This window comes from Hypomesus transpacificus, chromosome 6 (genome assembly GCF_021917145.1).
Source record: "Hypomesus transpacificus isolate Combined female chromosome 6, fHypTra1, whole genome shotgun sequence".
Lineage (NCBI taxonomy): Eukaryota > Metazoa > Chordata > Actinopteri > Osmeriformes > Osmeridae > Hypomesus > Hypomesus transpacificus.
The window spans coordinates 4,876,938-4,897,495 of NC_061065.1; the positions used below are offsets into that span (position 1 = coordinate 4,876,938).

General features: G+C 45.4%; 1 protein-coding gene across 1 annotated transcript in view; it reads right to left on the bottom strand.

Annotated features, from left to right (window-relative positions):
- The window catches only part of scara5 (scavenger receptor class A, member 5 (putative)), a 52,875-nt gene that overhangs the window by 14,668 nt on the left and 17,649 nt on the right, over positions 1 to 20,558 (bottom strand). Inside the window, exons 4-7 of the mRNA XM_047021689.1 lie at positions 4,530 to 5,035; positions 4,179 to 4,347; positions 1,773 to 1,853; positions 1,010 to 1,117 (exon numbers count right to left, since the gene is read on the bottom strand). Of these exons, the coding sequence (XP_046877645.1) occupies positions 1,010 to 1,117; positions 1,773 to 1,853; positions 4,179 to 4,347; positions 4,530 to 5,035 (864 nt within the window). The remainder of the gene's footprint in view (positions 1 to 1,009; positions 1,118 to 1,772; positions 1,854 to 4,178; positions 4,348 to 4,529; positions 5,036 to 20,558) is intronic.

Genomic DNA, 20,558 nt, shown 5'->3' on the forward strand with positions numbered 1-20,558 from the left:
TTGAAAAGGCTAAATATTTACAGTGGCTGCTGTTACCTAATGTATTTCAGCCCTTACTTTGAAGAAGTAGTAGTCAAACCAGATATCCAATCTTTCCCAACTTAAAAGTTTCCAAAGCAGAAATACTTCCTTACTTCCAATAGAAACCCCTTAAATGGAATACAAGATAATGTTAAGATAGACAAGGTAAAACTAACAACAACTAACAACTAAAAAAAAAAAAAAACACATTTCCTAATTACAGTGATTTTCATTTAAAGTATATTTACTATTATTGACATTCCAAAGTCAAATGTCTGGAACACTGGGATATGTAGAACAATGTCTACGTTTAGTATTTCGTTGGAGTTAGATACCCACACGGTGATACCCACATGGTGAGAGAATAAAGGTCAACTCCACACGCTAGCCCCACTGTACCATCCATCTGTACAGGGGGGGGTGTCCTCTTTTGTGCTTGACCATAAATGAGAACACGATTCCCTGGCAGGATGAAGGACACAGACAGAGGCAGGGTGGAGATCCCTCCTCAGCAGGACGGGGGGATGAAAGGATAACATGAGAAGTAAATTACACTCTGGTATTTCAGATATCTACATAGATATTCATCCCGGGTTGGGATGCCTGTTGTCAGGAGCAGGGTAGAACAGATACAAGTGATGTATAGTGGTTTTGGATGTGCTAACCCCCCCCCCCCCCTTCCCCGGTAGGGCATGGTAGATAGGAGATGGTACTGTGGATGGATGGAAGCCATTAGATAGCACAAGACAAATGGAGAACATCATGGAGAACCCTGCTAGGGTTCAAAGGAAGAGAGGCCCAGACAATAGTTCAACTAATGACTGCACAGCTGTGGGTAATAATATAACACACTCATGCATGTACGCATACACTGCCATGAGAGACATACCTTTAGGCCCTATGGTCCAATGGGTCCATCATAATTACATTACATTACACGCACACACACACACACACACGTGCACGTGACACTGCCATGAAAACATACCTTTAGGCCCCATAGGTCCAATGTCTCCTTTATCCCCCTGTATGCCGTCGTCTCCTCCTGACCCCTTCTGACCCCTAGGCCCCGGGAAACCTTTCTCTCCTGTGAAGCCTGACAGACACACGCATACACACACATAAAGAAACACAGAAAACTGGACTTTCATCTAAATTCTTGACACCACATGTGGTCTGCCTTCAAGAAAGTGAAAAACGACATCTTATCATGGATATTAAGGAGGACCCCACTCTGAGCATAACATACTATAATGTATAAAGTAGTGACCAGACTTCATCTCCCAAGATGCTTTGGAATGGAGGGGGGAGGGAGGATGCTTGATTTGCTGCTATGACTGCAGACGGGGAGATCAAAGGAAGTGCAGAGCTTTGGTTTTGGTCACTGATCCTGGAGAATTTACCAGTGACACCACTAATCTAATCACTAAGTTAGGGCCCTCAGAGGCTGAAATGTGACCAGTTACAAAAAAAGTTGTTTTGGAATACTGGACGGTTCTAATTAATGGCAGGGTTATACATTCTGAGAGCGGGCTAGGGTCTTCCTGGAAATTGGTCTTTGAGGCTTAGACTTCTGGAGCAGTTGCTTGCACCAGTTACGGTTGTGTTTCTGGGAACCCCTGACAGAGGTGTGACAAATGTTGTGCCGCGTCTTTGGGCATGTGTGGATGGCTGAAGAGGAGGACTGATGGTCCTTTTCTGGAACGTTCTGGTGGACTTAAATTAACGACCTGGGAAGCTGTGGTACTGACCTCTCATGCCAGTCAACCCAGGTACACCAGGGGGCCCCAGCGCACCTGTGTCACCCTTCTCCCCCTTTGGTCCTGGAGGCCCTGAGAAAGACAAGCACAGACGTAAATACATCCGTATCTTTGAGCACAGCAGTATCAAACTCCAGGACATCATGTTATTACAATGCTGTTAGTATCATTGTTGGAGACAGTAAACACGTACAAAGGGAAGAAACGGAAACTGTAACTAGTTTAACTTGAAGGATTAAGTGAGTTTGCCCACCCCAATGAGCCCCAACGACCCTACGACCCCCCAAAGCAATATCTCAAGTAGAACTAACACGTGGTTACAACATTCCTAAATTCACCTCACTATTCCCTCTCAGCGAATACAATAGGATTTCATGGTCATGTATGATTCATGTAAACCCATAGATCGTGTCTTAAATTTGTTGGTCGTTTCAAGCGCCACCTCACCCTGTGAATTAACAGTCGAGCTAAAGACTTGAATCTGATCCTAAACTTGTCTAATCGTCTGAACCCAGCTGCCCAGAGCTCTGTTGTTCTTGGATTCCTGACTGGAGGACAGGCATGTTTGGAGAGTCCAGCCAGCCAGCCACAATGGGAACCACATGTTAGCAACAAGGTGGACCGCAACACAGCCCACAGGGATTCTCAGAACCCAGGCTTGCTTTGTCCAACATGCTCCAGAGCACCAAAGGCATGTTCCAGGAGTTCCTGAGACGTTTGAACGCTGCTGAGATATGGATCTGCTGCAGTCGATTCCAGACAGCCAGTCCACGTTCCCAGAACAAGTATCGGGAAAACCGACATCCATCTCACTGATTGAGTGGCTCCCAGAGAAGGGTCAGTGTTTGAGGTCAAGTGTTTGTTTTTTGTATGTGGACTCAACTTGGGGGGCCAGTGTCGCAGCAAAACTGCCCCCGGTAATCGTTGGTTTGTTTTAGTGAGGCCTGTGTGGCTCCTGTAGTCCTGAAAATCATCCATTCATTAAACCCTGAGCCTTCAACACAAACACTCCAGGAGGTCACCCCTGGCTGCTCTCAGATCAGGGACCACCAGGGAGCTCTCAGGGGTTATTTTGATTTGGAGTGAGCTGTTGTATAAGGGATCCGACCCTCATGGTCAACTGGACACATCACTTGTTCTGGACAAGTTGTCTGTGTGACAAGCAGCTAACAGCGAGTTGGATGAATCATCATGGAAAACAGATAAAAAATGACCCATGTTTTTTTTTTTTTTAAGTGCTTCGATTATTAGAAATTACAGTGTGTGTGTACATAGTTCTTTAAATGATTCCTCCTAAACGACTTCCAACTTTCCTTCCTATTTTGTCTGACCGAGGAGAATGAATCTCTCCGGATGATGTTTTACGTAACTGTATAATTTCTCTGGAAGTGAGGGCTCAGGCTTGAGGTGACAGCGAGTGGTGGGCTGGAGAGGAATCTCCAGTGGAAAAACAAACATGCCACTCACCAGGTTGTAACACTTAATCAAGTGGCTCAGAGACTGTTCATGTTTCCACACTTCCAGTTCTCCTCAAATCAGCCTCTCGCTTGGTCATAGTCCAACACTACAGCCCTGCAGCTCAACCAAATGTGTTTAAGCAATAGGATTTATAACTGCATCTTACCACCTTCCACCCACCACATACATACACAGTGCTGCCAAACTGGACTGTGGGTAGAAGTGACATACAAGAAGTTGTAAGGACTGGCATGTGCGACGGACCAAAACCACCAATTACCCTGGTAACTGGACTGGGTGTGCAGCTTTCCTGGCTAAGCCCTCTATTAATGACAAACAAATGGGTAGAGTGGAAAGCCAATGACAGAGCCTGGTTCTGGGGTCCTGGGTAAACAGCCCCGTGCTAAAAATAACCTGCAATTGTTTCCAGCTTTCATAGAACCCAGTCCCGCCCATCCACATGTGAAACAGATGCAGCATTTCACCATCTCGTTTAGTAAACATTCGCATCAATCACCCGTGTCTACTCCATGCAGGGTGACATCACGGCATTGTCATCCCGCTGTGCGAAGCTAAATCTGCAGCTCTCTAGAACCCGAGTGCTGCATTCACAAAACAATGTTTTTACACATTTTTTTTTCTTGGGTAGACAAAAACCCTCATGTACATTAAGGATGTCGTCTGTATATAGACAGGGAGATTCCAGTGAGGTTCTACAGCATGTTGTCTCAGCTTCCTGTGAGCTGCCATGTTGACCTTTAACAACACTGAGGTTATCCAGAGGTCATACTTTATGTTGACTCACCTTCCATGATGGTGAGGTGCTGCTGTATGAAAGCTTAAGAGATATTGAGGTTCTTGTGAGGTTCTATGGTGTCTTATCTTTCACGACAGGCAACTCTATGTTGTCTCTGTTCTAAGGTGAGGCTGTTGTAATACCTTCTAGGACCGTGAGGTTCCTGAGTGCCAGGCTGTGCTCCCAGTCCTTCAGCCTGAGGTCTTCAGTGATGGTGTTGAGGATCTCCATCTCGTTCTTCAGCGTGGCCTCCATGTGAATGTGGGTTACCCACAGGCTGGTGGTGTCCTCTGAGATGTTACTGATCTGAACCTGCAGTTAACATGCCGTCATCAAAACGTTTGAAAGCCTCTTACCTCTATAACTTTAGTCCACTGGGCTTTCTGGAGATAATTACAGCAATCAGAATGACAGTTTTGACAGACGGAATATTGGTTTCAATCTAGTGATTCCTCTCCAAATGGAATGATGCGGGATCCACCCCCAACTCTCACCTGCAGATCCTGTATCTTCAGATGGTGGATGCTGATGTCACTGTGGAAGGTGTGATTGACAGCCCCCACCGTCCAATTGACCTCCTCCACCTTGTCCCTCAAACTGCTCATCTGCCCCATGGTGTCACGGAAGAGACGGTCCTGCTCGCGCAGCTCGACTGAAGCCCGGGCCAGCTCTGAGCTGAGGCCACTCACGTTCCTATGGGTGGAGCTGCTCAGAGAGTACACCCTGTCCTCCAGCTGCACCAGGAGGCCCTCTGTCTGCTGGGAGCCGCTCTGCAGGGCCCTCACCTGCGCCTCCAGGCCCTGCATCACCAGGCTCAGCCTGTGGAGGGAGTCGGTGTGGTTCTGGAACAGGTTCTCCAGCTTCCAGATGTTCTCCAGGAGGTCTTCCTGGGTGGAGACGTCTCCCAGGGTTTGCTGGAGCTGGCGGGAGCGGTCCGACATGCGGGTCACGTTCTCCATCAAAGCCTCCTGTCTGTCCGAGGACACCTGGGACCTGGAGACTGAAAAAAAAGACAGAGAGACAGAAAAAAGACTGATGTTACACAGTGTCACAGTTAACAGAGTGTGTGGATTCCGGACAGATGAGACAAGATGATATATCGCGGCACACTGGCAAACAGCAAAAGTGAGTCATGAATGAAGTGATTGACTTGGCCTATCACATGGAAGGGAAATCCAGCCCATGCTTTACCACATTAACTTGCAGAGCGCTCATATTAAAATGATTGATGACGCTTGAATCTGTTCTCGGACAGTGAGGCCAATCACGGCATTGGCAAAGGCTGTTTGTTGTCAGCATCTCAGAAGAGAGTTAAAGTGCTGATCTGTTTTAAACCGTGCCTAACAAGAAAAAGCTTCCAAGGTTTAGTCCCTTGTGGAGCAGAGTTGCCTGGTTACAGCTCAGTCAAGCACAGAGATATTTTGAAACTAAATCCTCGTGTCTCAGGGATGACGACATCCACTCTTGTACTTCTGAGGCCCTGGTGTCAAATTCGGTAATGCGCTCCAAACACAGGCAAAAAATCCCCTTTTTCTGAATCCATTTTATTGTGGCATTTCAGTATGTATTGTGTGCGTGCAAATCAAGACCTGATACCAACGGAATTCCATAAACATGAGGGAAATGCAGCGGGCAAGAGATGAGAAATGGTCCTTTTCTTCTCATTATGGTCTGTATTTGTTGTTAATGAGCTGCGTGTGTGTATGTGTGTAGCTGTGTGCTGTTTTCTATTCGTTCGAAATTAGAGAGGGCATGGAAGGAGACTCTAGAATCACTCAGTCCTGGAGTAGACGAGGGTCCGCGGACCCAAGCCAAAAACCACAAAAGCCAAAACAGATGGTTGAGGTTCCCAGCAGAATAAATGAAGGAGACACTGAGAGGAAGAGCGAGAGGAAGAGTGATAGAGATAGAGGTCTGCACCCCTTAAGTGTTCTATCACTCATCTTAGGAGATGATGCACGGCGTGTGGCCAGAAAAACATGATTAGACTTTCCCCACAACCCCCCTGGACCTGCTGTTCTCTGCTCCACAACGCCCCAGCTCTGCTCCAGAACCCCCAGCTCTACTGTGGAATCTCAACTCTGCTCTACGTCAGTGACCTCCAGCACTTGTTCCAGAACTTCAAACCAAGCTCTGCTCTCCAGAGCCATTTCAATCCTGCTGGGCACTGGTTTGACCCCATGGACGTGTTGTTGACACCGTCACCCTCTGAACCTCCACCTAGGTCACACTGGGGTGTGGTGGTGGCCAGTAAAACAGCCAGGTGTGTCCCTCACACACATTAATACCAGCTGCAGCAGACCGTCGTTTAACAGAGGTATGTTCTGGGTTTAAAGCCTGTTAAGGTGTGGAGTTCAACCCACTTTCCACATAAAGATTCCTTCAAGCATCTTCCCTCACAGTCAATCTGAGAACGCTTCGGTAATGTGTCAAGAGTGTTACGACCCAGCGGAGGGCCAGTACAGAGGCCAATCGACTGTATTTGCATGTCAGTCGACAACATGTGCAGACCTGGTTATGAGCTGTGACTGTGTAAACTAGAACTAACAGCAACATAAACACAATCATTGGACTGATAAAGTTCAGCACTCTCCAGGGAGCTCTCAGCCCGGCATGTGTGTGTGTGTGTGCAAGCGTGTACATGTGTGTGTGGTGTGTGTGTGTGTGTGCCTGCCTACCTGTACTCAAGCCTGACCCTTGGTCTTTTTTAACTGCTGTGTCAGAGAAGGTCCTAAACTATAAACACAAATGAGGGGAAATGGAGAGGACTGGAAAAGGCTGAGGCTGGGTCTGGGGCTGGAGTCGGGGGTGGAGTTGGGGCTAGGGCTGGGGCTAAAGACAGGATTCAGGGTCATAGGTCTGAAAGACTCACAGTGAGTTTTGGTACATGGTGATTGTTGTGCTAGGAGCTGTAGAGGATAGTGAGGCTGTGGGGTTGCGAGAGGTGGCTGGTGACTCTTCCAACGAGAAGACAGAGAGAGAGAGAGAGGACAAAGAGGAATGAATGATAACAACTTTTACAGATGCACTATAGAGAGCATTCTGACTGGTTGCATCACAGTGTGGTATAGGAGCTGCACAGGCCGGGACCGCAAGGCCCTATGTAGTGTGGTCCGGTCTGCTGAATTCATCATTGGCAGGAAGCTCCCAGCCCTACAAGACACCTACCCCACACGATGCCTCAGGAAAGCTGGCAGGATTCTAAGAGACTGTTACCACCCATCTTTCAGTCTATTTACCCCGTTGCGTTCTGACAGGCGCTACTGTAGCATTCGGTCTCGCACTAGCAGAGTGGACAACAGTTTCTATCCAAGGGTCATCAGGCTTCTGAATGGACATTGATATGGTCATTGATACTATTGATACTGATTTCTCACTAGTCACTTTACACATTGTCACTTTCAGCTCAATATTGCACTTTTGCACTAACTGTACTCCACTTGTCTTAGGTTAGTATAGGTCTTATCTAAGGTTAGTATAGGTCATTGTGTGTATTAGAGGTCTAGTATATTGTATATTGCATACTATTTTGTTTATTCTGTATATTAGGAGGTTTATTATTATTGTATTTTTTATTTTAGCTTATCATATACATAATCTATGTTCTTAGTACTTTTATGGTATGTTATGCCAGGTTGCTTTGCGTTGCCTTGTCCCAAGAATTTCAGGGCCCAGTCTGACCTTGGGTTGTTCTGTGCACCAGACAATAACAACTTGAAACCTCTGTGGTCTCATCATGTGGATATAAGAAAGATAGGAGCCCTTGGTGCTCTCGTGGTCTCTGTAGGCAGGCTGCAGATAGTTACTTGCTACTGTGTGTGTGTTTGTGTGTGTGTGTCTTTGTGTGTGTGTGTGTGTGTACCATGCTGTGACAGGCTCTTTGTCTCTGGGCTGTAGACATTCCTACAGCTGGGATGAGGCCACATGGATGAGCTAGATCTTACTGAAGCATTTACCTGCCTGGACTGTCAAACTTTCTACATTCCAGCTACTTCTGACCACATCTGACCAGCTGGGTAAGTACACAGTGATATAACCAGCTGGGTAAGTACACAGTGCTAGATCTGACCAGCAGTCTTACCAGTAGTTCTTACAGTTACTGGTGGGATTCAAACCCCAGTCTCTCAAGACCAAGACCACAAGTCAATCATATGACCAATGTCTCTCTCTCTCACTCTCTCATACATACACAGACCATCCATCCGACCTGTTTAGCTAGACTCTGCCACATCACACTGCATTAAACACACAGCTTGAGGGCTGGGGCATGGGTGATTGAGGGCCTACCAAACCGATGTGTGTTAGTGTGTCCGTGACTTTAGGGAGAGAGTAATAAAAAACAGACAGGCAGACCGCAGTGCACCTGACGAAACCTATGAGAGGCCGTCTCGGGCGAAACTACTGAAAAACTTGCTCATACACTTAGTTGTTCTTTAGCACTGTTGTACTGATTTGGTATTAACACATTAAAATAAGTTATTTGAATAAGTAAATCATTAATTTAGAAGAGAGAGAAGTGGGGGAGAGAGAAAGAGAAGGGAGGAGAGCGAGAGAAGGGAGGGAGGAGAGAGAAAGAGAAGGGAGGGGAGAGAGAGAAGGAAGGGGAAAGAGAGAATGGAGGAGAGAGTGAGAGAAGGGGAGAGAGAGAGCGATAAGGGGGGAGAGAGAGAGCGATAAGGGGGGAGAGAGGGAAGGGAGGGGAGAGAGAGAAGGGAGAGGAGAGAGAGAAGGGAGGGGAGAGAGAGAAGGGAGGAGAGCGATAAGGGGGGAGAGAGAGAGCTATAAGGGGGGAGAGAGGGAAGGGAGGGGAGAGAGAGAAGGGAGAGGAGAGAGAGAAGGGAGGGGAGAGAGAGAAGGGAGGAGAGCGATAAAGGGGGAGAGAGATAGCTATAAGGGGGGAGAGAGGGAAGGGAGGGCAGAGAGAGAAGGGAGAGGAGAGAGAGAAGGGAGGGGAGAGAGAGAAGGGAGAGGAGAGAGAGAAGGGAGGGGAGAGAGAGAAGGGAGGAGAGAGAGAAAGGGGGAGAGAGTGCGAGAATGTGGGAGAAAAAGAGAAGGTGGAAGAGGAGACAATTTTCAGTGAGCTATGAAGTTTATTTCAGTGCACCCGGGAGTCAGTCTCAATGCGGCCGAAATTCTGTTCATTGTAAAAGGGAGGTCGAGCAGTGACTGCATTTGTCAGTAGCTTGGCAGTAACGTCGCTATTTACAAAACCAAGTAACTTTCAGTAGCTAAGCTCTTTTATTGATCAAGTAGCGCAATAGCGTCCTCGAAAGCTAATTTCTCCTGGACATTTCTAATGTTCAAACATAATGTTTGAGGATTATCAGGTGCGTTCCGACTTCATGGAGCGCCACGTCGCCTGCAGCCCGGCTGACCTGAAGCAGCCAATGGGATTCTCAGCTTCGAGTCAGCCGGAAGGACATTAGGAAAATGTAGAGGAATTAAATCTATACTGCTAATCCAATGCTGCTATTTCATATGTTCTATGTCTCTGTTGAATAAAGAACAATCAATACCTCAGATATACAAAATGTGTAATGACAATGTGGAACATATATTCCAAATGTAATCAATGATCCAGATATAATGAAGATGAATTTATTTTCCAAATGTATGAATTTATGCACCAAGATATTTCTAAGTCTGTGAAACGTGAACCATGTTCTGGGGAATGTAACTTTTGGTGTGAGGAGGAATGCTATAGGTCAGCCTGCTGACAGGGGAGGCGAAATGTTAACATTATGGGACTGGAGCGGTCACAATGAGCCTCACAACTCTTGAGAGTAAAAGTCAACATGACGAGATAAGAACTAGGCAGGCCGTGGAGGATGTAACCCTTTGCTCCTGGACATCATCAGACCTTGGGATGGTCTGTCCCCCATTGGATATTCTGTCCCCCTATTGGATATTCTGCCCCCCCTTTGATTCCCCCCCCAACCCTCTCTCTGATTTCTGTCAAGACTGTTCTCACAAGGGCCTTCGGTTATCTCTACTGAAGAGAAAACCGTGAAGAGAGACTGGTAACATTGACTGGTATCACTGATCTGGACTGAGACACCTTGGTGTGTTTGATTGCATAATTTCTTATCAATAAACTACAAAGATCTGGTTTTAACCTTGTATTTTTCTCCACCCATATTAGCCTCATACCCACCTTATAAAAACCTAATTTCAAACAGTTACGGATGTACTGAAACAAACTTTCAGGCGCACTGAAAATCGTCCCCTCTCCCGCCTTCTCTCTCTCCCGCCTTCCCCTCCTCCTTTCCCTTCTCTCTCTCTCCCTCCTTCTCTCTCTCTCTCTCCCCTCCCCTTTTTCTCTCCCCCTTGTCTCTCCCTTCCATTCTCCCTCTCTCTCTCCCCCTTCTCTCTCCCCTCCCTTCTCCCTCTCTCTCCCCCCTTCTCTATCTCTCCTCGCTTCTCTTTCTTCTAAATTAATGAATTACCATTGTTCTCTCACATATATCTTATTATTATCCGTCAAAATTTAGACTACATAGACAACGTTGATGTAAAAAGTTTAGTCTTGGTAGCGATTGAGTTGCTTGTATATTTATTTACATTCCGTTGCACGGTTTAGGCTGAAATTAAGTTTTTGTGGCAAAAAGTGCCTCGTGTCAACAAAGGGAATTCAGTGCTAACATCACAACGTCAGCACACGTTAGCACCGACACATGGATACAACGTGCATAGATGTGCTGTTGCACAGCGAGTATCGTATTGTGCTGTGGTGTACTAGCAGCATGTGTACATTTAAGCAAATCAAGACTTGCATGTACAGTAAGTAATGTCACATTAAATAATGTATTTTAAACTCAAGCTTGTGTGGTGCGTCGATGTCTGCAATGCCACAGCTTAAACTTTATGTCAAAAGAAACATTCTAATTTCCAGCGCTTTCAAACAATCACAAACAGCAACTAGTGCTTGCTCGTCTTAGCAAACTTCTTTTGAATTAGCTCTAGCCATTTCCCCCTAAATAAATGTCAAGCTTATTTACTTTTTTGGGGGCATATTTTAAGTAGCAGGTGGTACTGTTTGAATCGCGTTTCCATCTGAAATACTGCCGGTGACAACGTTTTTACAATAGCCTGTTTCAAAGGGGGTTCAGCTTGTTTCAAAGGGGGTTCTTAATTAATTATGCAATATGAGTAGGCTAAATGCTTGAAAATATCACAGCAAGCAAGCAAGCAAGCAAGCACGCAAGCACACCCTACAATTTCCCCAGAAATTGTACCTTCTCTAGTTCAGAATGTATTGGCATGACATCAGTACAACAGCGCTAAAGAACTTCTGATGAATGCATGTGTATGAGCAAGTTTTTCAGTAGTTTCACCCAAGACTGCCTCTCATAGAAACCATTACATACACTTATCTGACTTCCTTCATCCTCTCATTCTTGTTTCTGAGAAACTACTCTCTCTCTCTCTCTCTCTCTGTTTCTCTCTCTGTTTCTCTCTGTCTCTCTCTCTCTCTCTCTCTCAGCAGATTATTTACCAGGTCATAATCACAGGTCCAGAGTGTACTAGACATCTTCTCAGGTCCCCTTAGGGAGGAATAAAAAGATTTTCCCTCTCTCTTTCTCTCACTCCCTCCCTGTCTTTGTCTCACTCCCTCCCTCTCTTTCTCTCACATGGACAAATGGAACATTGCAGGGAAACTGAATGACTCTCCTGAAAAACAACCAATTTTTGCCCAAACATCTGGTTTCTGTCCCATTACAAGAAAGGGACAGAGAAAGAGAGAGGAAGGAAGAGAGACAGACAGAGAGAGAGAGAGAAAGAGAGAGAGAGAGAGAGAGAGAGAGAGAGAAAGATAAAGAGAGAGAGAAAGAGAGAGAGAGAAAGACTTTGAGCAGATGCCAGGCTGTATAGCATCCGGAGGCACCACGACATTATCAGCCAGACTCGGAACACCCACGCCTGGGCCTAGCAAGGCTTAGCTGGGCCCACCCAGCCCTGCGGCACCAGAGGACGACCCCCTCTGCCAACATCAGGACCCCGCCACAATGGGACTATTGTCCCACAGAGAGAGAAGGGGATATGGGGGAGACGGAGGAGATGATTGGTTGAGGCTATTCATTTTTCATTTCTCTGTCTCACTCGTGTACTTTCTTTTTCACACACTCTTCCTGTCTCACTCTCATACCCTGTCTCTCTTTCTCTGTTATGCGCTCTCCTTTGATCTCCTTGCCACACACACCCTGTCTCACTGTCGTACGTCTTTCTGTCTCACACTTTTCTGTCCTTACTCTCTCTGTCTTGCTCCATCCTTTTCTCTCTGTCTTGCTCTATCCCTCTGTCTATGTCTTGCTCTATCCCTCTCTCTGTCTTACTCTCACACTCTATGTCTCGTTCTCACACTTTCTTTGCTCCAGACCAGCTGGGGAACGACCCACGCTGAAATCAAAGTGTGCAGGGTTCTTCTGAGGACACTGGGTTTGCCAAGGTAAATATCCAGGAACTACCCCTCCCCCTCCACCCCTCTACGCCAACTGGCTACCTGGCTACCAAATAACGTGCTGACTGGCTGACTTGCAGACTGGCTGGTTGACTTGCTGACTGCCTGACTAGATAACTGAAGGAGTAGATGCCTCATGGGATAAGCGACTAACTTGTAAACTAACTGTCTGGCTAACTGACGGACTGATTTATTGCATTGTGGACTGCCTGGCTGACTGGTTAGTGTAAGTGTCGTGCGGAGGACACACAGATAGATGAACACGAGGGGTTGTTAGAACTACATTCCTCTCAGACGCAGCACAAAAGAGTGATAGTCTTCTCTCTTTTTCATATGCTCTCTTCCTTTCACCCCCCCCCCCCATCCGCCTTCCTCTCTTCCTTTGACCCTTCTTGCTTCTCTCCCCCGTTATCACTGTCCGTCCTCTCTCTAATGTTCCTGTGTGTGTCTGGAAAACATCAGTCTGATCCTGTCTCCATAGCCACTAATCTGCCCAGTTACAACCCCAAGGTTTTTTAATAAAGTCACTGAATAGGTCCGTATTTACTGACGTGGTCATGGGAATAGACAGTTCCACACAGACTTCATTCAGCTCCGTTTACCTCCGCCTGTCCCGCCACTGTAAACAAGTGAAAACCAGGGCTAATCCTTTTCTGGACTGAGCCTAGAACCTTATCAAGCTGGCTCCTGACTTAGTTAAACACATTCCTGCTGGAGCATGGCTCGGCTCTCAGGGCCACTGCTCTCAGATGCTCTCTGCTCCTACAAACTGCAGAGGAAAGGAGGAGAGGAGGGGAGGAAGATGAGGGGGTGGGGAACAGGAGGAAGATGAAAGGGAGTAGAGGAAGGATGGCGGGAAATGGAGATGGGGGTGAGGTGTGTTTGTCTGTGTGTGAGAGAGAAAGACAGACAGAGAGATGAGAGTGTCTCCCTACTCATGTTCTATTTGTGGTGGACACTCACCAACTATTCCAAGTTGTGATGGCAACCACAATGTGATCAGCCTCAAACAGTGAGGAATCCTCAAAGACAAGGCTGACACACACACATTGACACGCATGCTAAAAGTACACACACACGCGCCCACCTACCTAAATACACACAGACGGAGAACCAGTCCTAGACTGTCAGACGGAACCGGAGCCGCTTGAAAACCGGAGAAGTCGGAACATTCCGGAGTGAGACTGAGAAAAGAATCATGGGAGGTAGCTGGGTCTGCACCGTTAGCCACAGCTAAGAGGATTCATCATGACTACTAACGGTGAGAAGCCGACTCAATCATCCGCCAGCCTGTCTGGACACCAGACACGTCCTCTTTCATTTCCTGTCCCTGGAACAACCCCTGTCTGCCCCTCAGACTAATACCTCTAAACATTGTGGGAATAAGAGTCTAATTAGGGCTAGGATCAGAGATTGTCTCTTTAAGTTGGGTTCAGTTTTATTCTAGAACTGAACCAGCCGTTATGAAACACAGAAGTATTTATAAAACCATGTCGACTGTTCAATCAGAGAATATCTGGGACCGTCCCTCAACTCCACCTCCATCCTGTCTTCTGATAGGCTTAAGCACAATGGATACAACTAATTCCTGTATCCTGATATGTTATCTTTTCTGACCTTCAAAAGTGCATGGGGGGGGGGGGGGGGGTGGGGGCACTGCTGCTACAACAAACTGCACCATTGGAATGGGGACTTGGCTCTACAACAGTCACACCGCCTACATAAATCCCTCAATTTTCAACCCTTAACCCTCACATAACTCTGCTTCAGGTTCAACCAGTCTAGGCCTTTCCAGTCGAGTCCTGTGGGTTTCATTAAATGCCATGTTAATTCCTGTATACCTACAATGTTTTGATTATAGACATGGGTTTGTAGTTGCATGGCAGTTAACCATAGTGGTTAATAATGTACTAACCTGTCACCTTAGTGGTTACTGTAACCTAATGAACATTTAGAAACGTTTCTTTCTTGCTGTCTCTTTCCCTGTCCACTTTGACTTGACCCACTTAACTCCAAACATGTCCCGTCTCTCTGTACCTGCCAGTCCCACAGTGTGAGGAGAGAGCTGCTTCCTCTTAGCAGACTCACCCCGTGTTCTGCAGACAATGTGCTGCGTGTTTATCCTCCCCTGTTTCCTGTTTGCAGAGTTGTAATGAGGAGGCTTGAAGGCAAACAAGATTGGTGCTCGGGTCAACAAACATTGTGTCTAGACAAGTGTTTGATTTCAGGTTGTTTCCACTCTGAGGTCAAGTGTTGGTGATGGGGTGGAGGTAGTCTGAGAACCAGAGCACTTGATTGGTCCCTGTTTTATCTGCTCTCGAAGACTGGCCTGGACAACCTCCCATTCAAGCAGATTTCCAACCAACCAGGATCTGGTTAGACCAATCACAATGATTTATCTGTTATGGGGCGGGTTTAATACAACGACTGTACAGATGAACACCGTTGAGGCACAACCATGACGTTTTGTTGCTCTGAATGGATGTATCAATCCAATTTTATACAATTGCATCCAGAGGTGTTTTGGTCTCCACTCGTTGCATAACGCCCCTTGGAAATAGAAAATGAACTGAGAGGTTCCAAACTCCTTTAAAGGGGCAATTGACTGGGTTTTTTGGGTATTTCACACTGTTCCTTAAGGTCTCCGAATAGGGTATGTAACATTGGTTGGGTTCAAAATGGCCCGGGTGCTGTTCTATGCCCTCTTACAGATCGTCTGAAATGTTCCCGGGAAAAAACACTAGCTTTTCTCCTTTTATGGTATGCTCATTAATATTTAGATAAGCTGCGCGCTGATTGGTTGGTTATCAACGAGTGAAGCTGGGAGCAAAAACGCAACACGGCCAACAGCAGCACTCGCTGAAACACTGAAGTTGGAGACTTGAAATAAAAACGCGCAAATAAATCTATTGTGTCTACACAACACTGTTTTCAACAGATTTACTATATAACATTTGAAATGATAACATTACTTGTTTCCACTTCTGTTGTTGAAGCAAACTGGATTGACTTAGGTGGGTAGAACATTAGGCTACAGCTTAGCAACCAAACGTTGTTGCAATCGTGATTCTACTCGGCTTCAGTTAGCTAGCTAGGCTAGCTCTAGATATCTTGCTGTAAAATAACATGACAAAAATCTGGACAAACATGCATCGTGAATTGTCGATTTTCATTACACAGGTTATTTATTTGAATGAAACACAGTCAGGAACATGAATCAACGTTAGCCCCATTGCCAATAAACTAGGCTAAATTATTACACATTCTATGCTCTTGCATTAACTAGCAAGCTAAACTTGTTAACATGCCTACAGTCTAGGTGTTACTAGTAACAGTTACTAGCAATGCTAATGTATCCTGTATCTAAAACCTGCCTTTCTCCAGTTCTTTCAAATAGATTATCTAGACAGGCGTTAGCAATAAGCCAGACTGCAGTTCGTTTTCTGGCTATTTTTCGGAAGCTTCCCTTCTAATGCCGACTACAGCTAGTCTAGCTAGAGTCATTTGATGTGTGTAGAAACGTATTTAGCATTCTACCTGGTATGCTATATACAGGAAACGTTAGCATTGCTAATAACTGTTAGCACAACATCTTACTGTCCTTATAGCTTGCGGTTGCAATGAGCATACGTTGGAACAGCACCTCCTTTCCAGGTTCAGCTTCCTAGCATATCCTGCTTGAAATTGTCCAAGGTTGTCAAAACTGTCTTGGGTGAAATGTTCAGAGCAAATGAATGATTGAGTGTCGAACTTCGCCTGGATCTTCTCATAGACAACAGCAGCCATGCCTGTTGAATGTTTGGCTCCTTGGGAAGACTGTAAGTGTTAGCCTTCCCTGTACAGCCTGGAACACAGCATTTACAACCGTGGTCCATAATCAATATCCTTGTTATAATTCTATGGAAGCAAATCGTGACCAAAATTCAAATGAAAATGCATTTCCAGAAATGCATTTTCATTTTAAGAATGTGGCTGCATTATTTGACTCATAAATCAAATTAGTATTCAATCATCCTATTTGCATTTTCATTTTCTTCTTTAAGACTGCTCATTCTTTCCCTTAATTAAAATGAAAACGAAAAAGACATTTGAAATTTAATTTTCAAAATATGCCCCAGCAAATAGATACCAAAATTCAATTTGAAATGTAAAATTTGAAAATGAAAATGCATTTCCAGAAATGCATTTTCATTTTAAGAACGTGGCTGCAAAATCGTGACCACAATTCAAATTCAAATGCATTTCCAGAATTGCATTTTCATTTTCAAGAACGTGGCTGCAAAATCGTGACCACAATTCAAATTCAAATGCATTTCCAGAAATGCATTTTCATTTTAAGAACGTGGCTGCAAAATCGTGACCATAATTCAAATTCAAATGTATTTCCAGAAATGCATTTTCATTTTAAGAATGTGGCTGCATTATTTGACTCATAAATCAAATTAGTACTGATTAGTACTGAGCAGACATTGCATTTTCATTTTCATGTTCTGCCCGCAAAGAACTGCCCATAATTCGAAAACGAAAATGCATTCTGAGCGGCGCAGTAGAGTGACGTCAGTAGCCGCTCTTCTTCAGCTCCCTGCTGACCGAGCTACCCATCTTGTTCGGTAGGGGGCGGTGTGCACATACGCATTGCATTACATGACAAATGTGCCGGGAAATTGATTGAATTGCCGGGTCTTTAGAGGACGCATCACAGATCATGGCGCTCCCTCAAATTGTGCAGACACTGATAGAATTAGCTGAGCTGGTAGAAACTAATAATATATCTGAGTCTGATGCCCGTGACCGAGTAGAACAAGTCACAGAGAGCTTGGCTGCATACTCTGCCGTCACAGACGTAGGCCTACACATTAATGAGGTTGCCATAGTAAACCTCTCTTCAGTCCTGGAACGGCTGGATGCTGTGGAGCCTCAAATGGGACGGGGACGACCAACCATCCACATCCCGTTCGAGTCCATCGAAAACTATTTATTAAATGGTCTACTTTTTCCTGTGAAAGCAAGCTGTTTCACCTTTGGCCTGGTTCAGACAAAATCTGAATTTCCGCAATCTGAATTTGAATTTCCGCAATCTGAATTTCAAGAATCTGAATTCCTGCAATCTGAATTTTAGAATGTTTTATTTTTGGATCAAAATAATTCAGTTGTATTAAATTTGGCATAAAAATAATTCAGATATTATATATTCAACAGCAATATATTTCAGTTTTATGAAATTCAACACACAAATATTTCAGATCTTTCATATTCAAATTCAGATACTTTTGTCAGCTTTCTAGCTCCATAAATCCGTTGCTTTGCATCCTCCGACGGATGGTCTGGTGGCCGACAACAGCTCCGCTATGTCCTTTATTTTTAAACCATTTAATAAATAGTTTTCGATGGACTCGAACGGGATGTGGATGGTTGGTCGTCCCCGTCCCATTTGAGGCTCCACAGCATCCAGCCGTTCCAGGACTTAAGAGAGGTTTACTATGGCAACCTCATTAATGTGTACGTCTGTGACGGCAGAGTATGCAGCCAAGCTCTCTGTGACTTGTTCTACTCGGTCACGGGCATCAGACTCAGATATATTATTAGTTTCTACCAGCTCAGCTAATTCTATCAGTGTCTGCACAATTTGAGGGAGCGCCATGATCTGTGATGCGTCCTCTAAAGACCCGGCAATTCAATCAATTTCCCGGCACATTTGTCATGTAATGCAATGCGTATGTGCACACCGCCCCCTACCGAACAAGATGGGTAGCTCGGTCAGCAGGGAGCTGAAGAAGAGCGGCTACTGACGTCACTCTACTGCGCCGCTCAGAATGCATTTTCGTTTTCGAATTATGGGCAGTTCTTTGCGGGCAGAACATGAAAATGAAAATGCAATGTCTGCTCAGTACTAATCAGTACTAATTTGATTTATGAGTCAAATAATGCAGCCACATTCTTAAAATGAAAATGCATTTCTGGAAATGCATTTGAATTTGAATTGTGGTCACGATTTTGCAGCCACGTTCTTGAAAATGAAAATGCAATTCTGGAAATGCATTTGAATTTGAATTGTGGTCACGATTTTGCAGCCACGTTCTTAAAATGAAAATGCATTTCTGGAAATGCATTTTCATTTTCAAATTTTACATTTCAAATTGAATTTTGGTATCTATTTGCTGGGGCATATTTTGAAAATTAAATTTCAAATGTCTTTTTCGTTTTCATTTTGATTAAGGGAAAGAATGAGCAGTCTTAAAGAAGAAAATGAAAATGCAAATAGGATGATTGAATACTAATTTGATTTATGAGTCAAATAATGCAGCCACATTCTTAAAATGAAAATGCATTTCTGGAAATGCATTTTCATTTGAATTTTGGTCACGATTTGCTTCCATATAATTCAAAACGTTCTTCTTTGTAATTCCTTATAAGTAGCCTACACAGAGCAGCGCGCAGCTAAACTAGTATCGGAGATAGACGCTACCTCTGGTTGGTCTGGATGTAAATTCTGGGGCGTGACAAAGATACAGACCAGAGCCAATAAGAGGGCGATCACCGGTCCTTCGTAGGACCGGTGGCTTTGTTGAAAAGCTAGCGTTTTACAGCCAAATTTTTTCTTTTTGAGATTTGAATAGGAAAGAGGTGTCAATAGACTTTGATATTCACGGTATGTTCAGTTTACCCTCCGAACTGTCTTTTTCAACAATGACAAGGTAAAATCGGTTTTGCAGTCAATTGCCCCTTTAAAAACTTCTCCTCCTCTTTCAAGTGTTCTCAACGTATAATAATTGAAACGCTTCACCACCCAGATGCCTATCCTGCAGTGTATCTGTATGAGAATGTCTGTGTAAATGCGTGTGAGCTTGTTGTGCTTTGTTGTCTTATTTTTTACGCTTGTATCATGTTGTGGGTCCCTGCAGCACCGGAGCAGCAAACACAGAGCCGTCCTCAGAAAAACAGATCTCGGTTGATCGTAACTCTGGCTCGAAACACAGAGACGTTTACAGGCCTCGTTCTGGGAGCCCGCTGGTGTGCTCTCGTTTGCTGGAGCTTGTACCCTCTCTACCGCTGACCTCGCTAATCACCCCAGTCATTTGTAGAGCGCTGTGTAGGTGAGCGTGCTGTTTTATTTGGTTTTATACTGGTGTAAAAAAACGAAAATGTTCAGTCCAATACGGGGTGATTGTTCCCTAAAGGCCAAAGGCTGGATCTATCTGAAATATCTTATGTAGGGTTCTGTAAGGTCCTGTAGGGTCCTTGACTGAGATTTCAGGTGGAATAGTTTCCTTCCATTCACCCACATACCCAGGCATTGACACACACACCGATGAACACACACACACATACCTTCAATAGAGCTGCTGACCTAGCTTTCTGATTGCATATTCAAAGAACAAGACCTTCACATAGTAGACAGACCATGAAGGGCCTGCTAAAACGTACAAGCCAGCCTCAAACTTTTCTCCTCAAGCCCATACACTCTAGCCTCTAATGTTCATCCTCCAATCTCTGGCCTCTAGCCTCCACTCCTTACCCCAACTCCTAGTCTGTTACCCTCAGGCCACAGCCTTTACCCCCAGCCCCAAGCCTCCAGCCCCTACACGCTAGCCTCTAGCCACCAGCCAATAGCCTCCAACCCGTAGCCTCCATCCTCTAGCCCCTAGCCTTCAGCTTCCATCCCCTTGTCTCCAGTCCATAGCCTTTAGACTCCAGCCTCCAGCTCGTGGGCTCCAGTATTGAGCCTCCAGCATTGGGCTCCCAGCCAGACAAATGAGACACGGCTTGTTGTGGACCTTGCTGTTTGACTATGTGAATGGTGGGATTCAGTGGCCCCTGACTTCCCCGTGGCCCCACTGAGAGAGGGACTTCACCAACAGGAGACCAGGATCTCCCAACCAACATAATGACCGGAGCACAAAGACCCTGAACGCAGCTCAGGGACTAATTAGAGGAGCTGTTTTCTGAGAGAAACAGGCAGCAGAGATTAGGGTTGACGAACGGGGTTGGGGGGATGAGGAAGGGGGGGGCTTGGAGGGCTTAGGGAGGAAGGGTTCAAGGACTTAAAGTGTGTTGCCAGGCGATG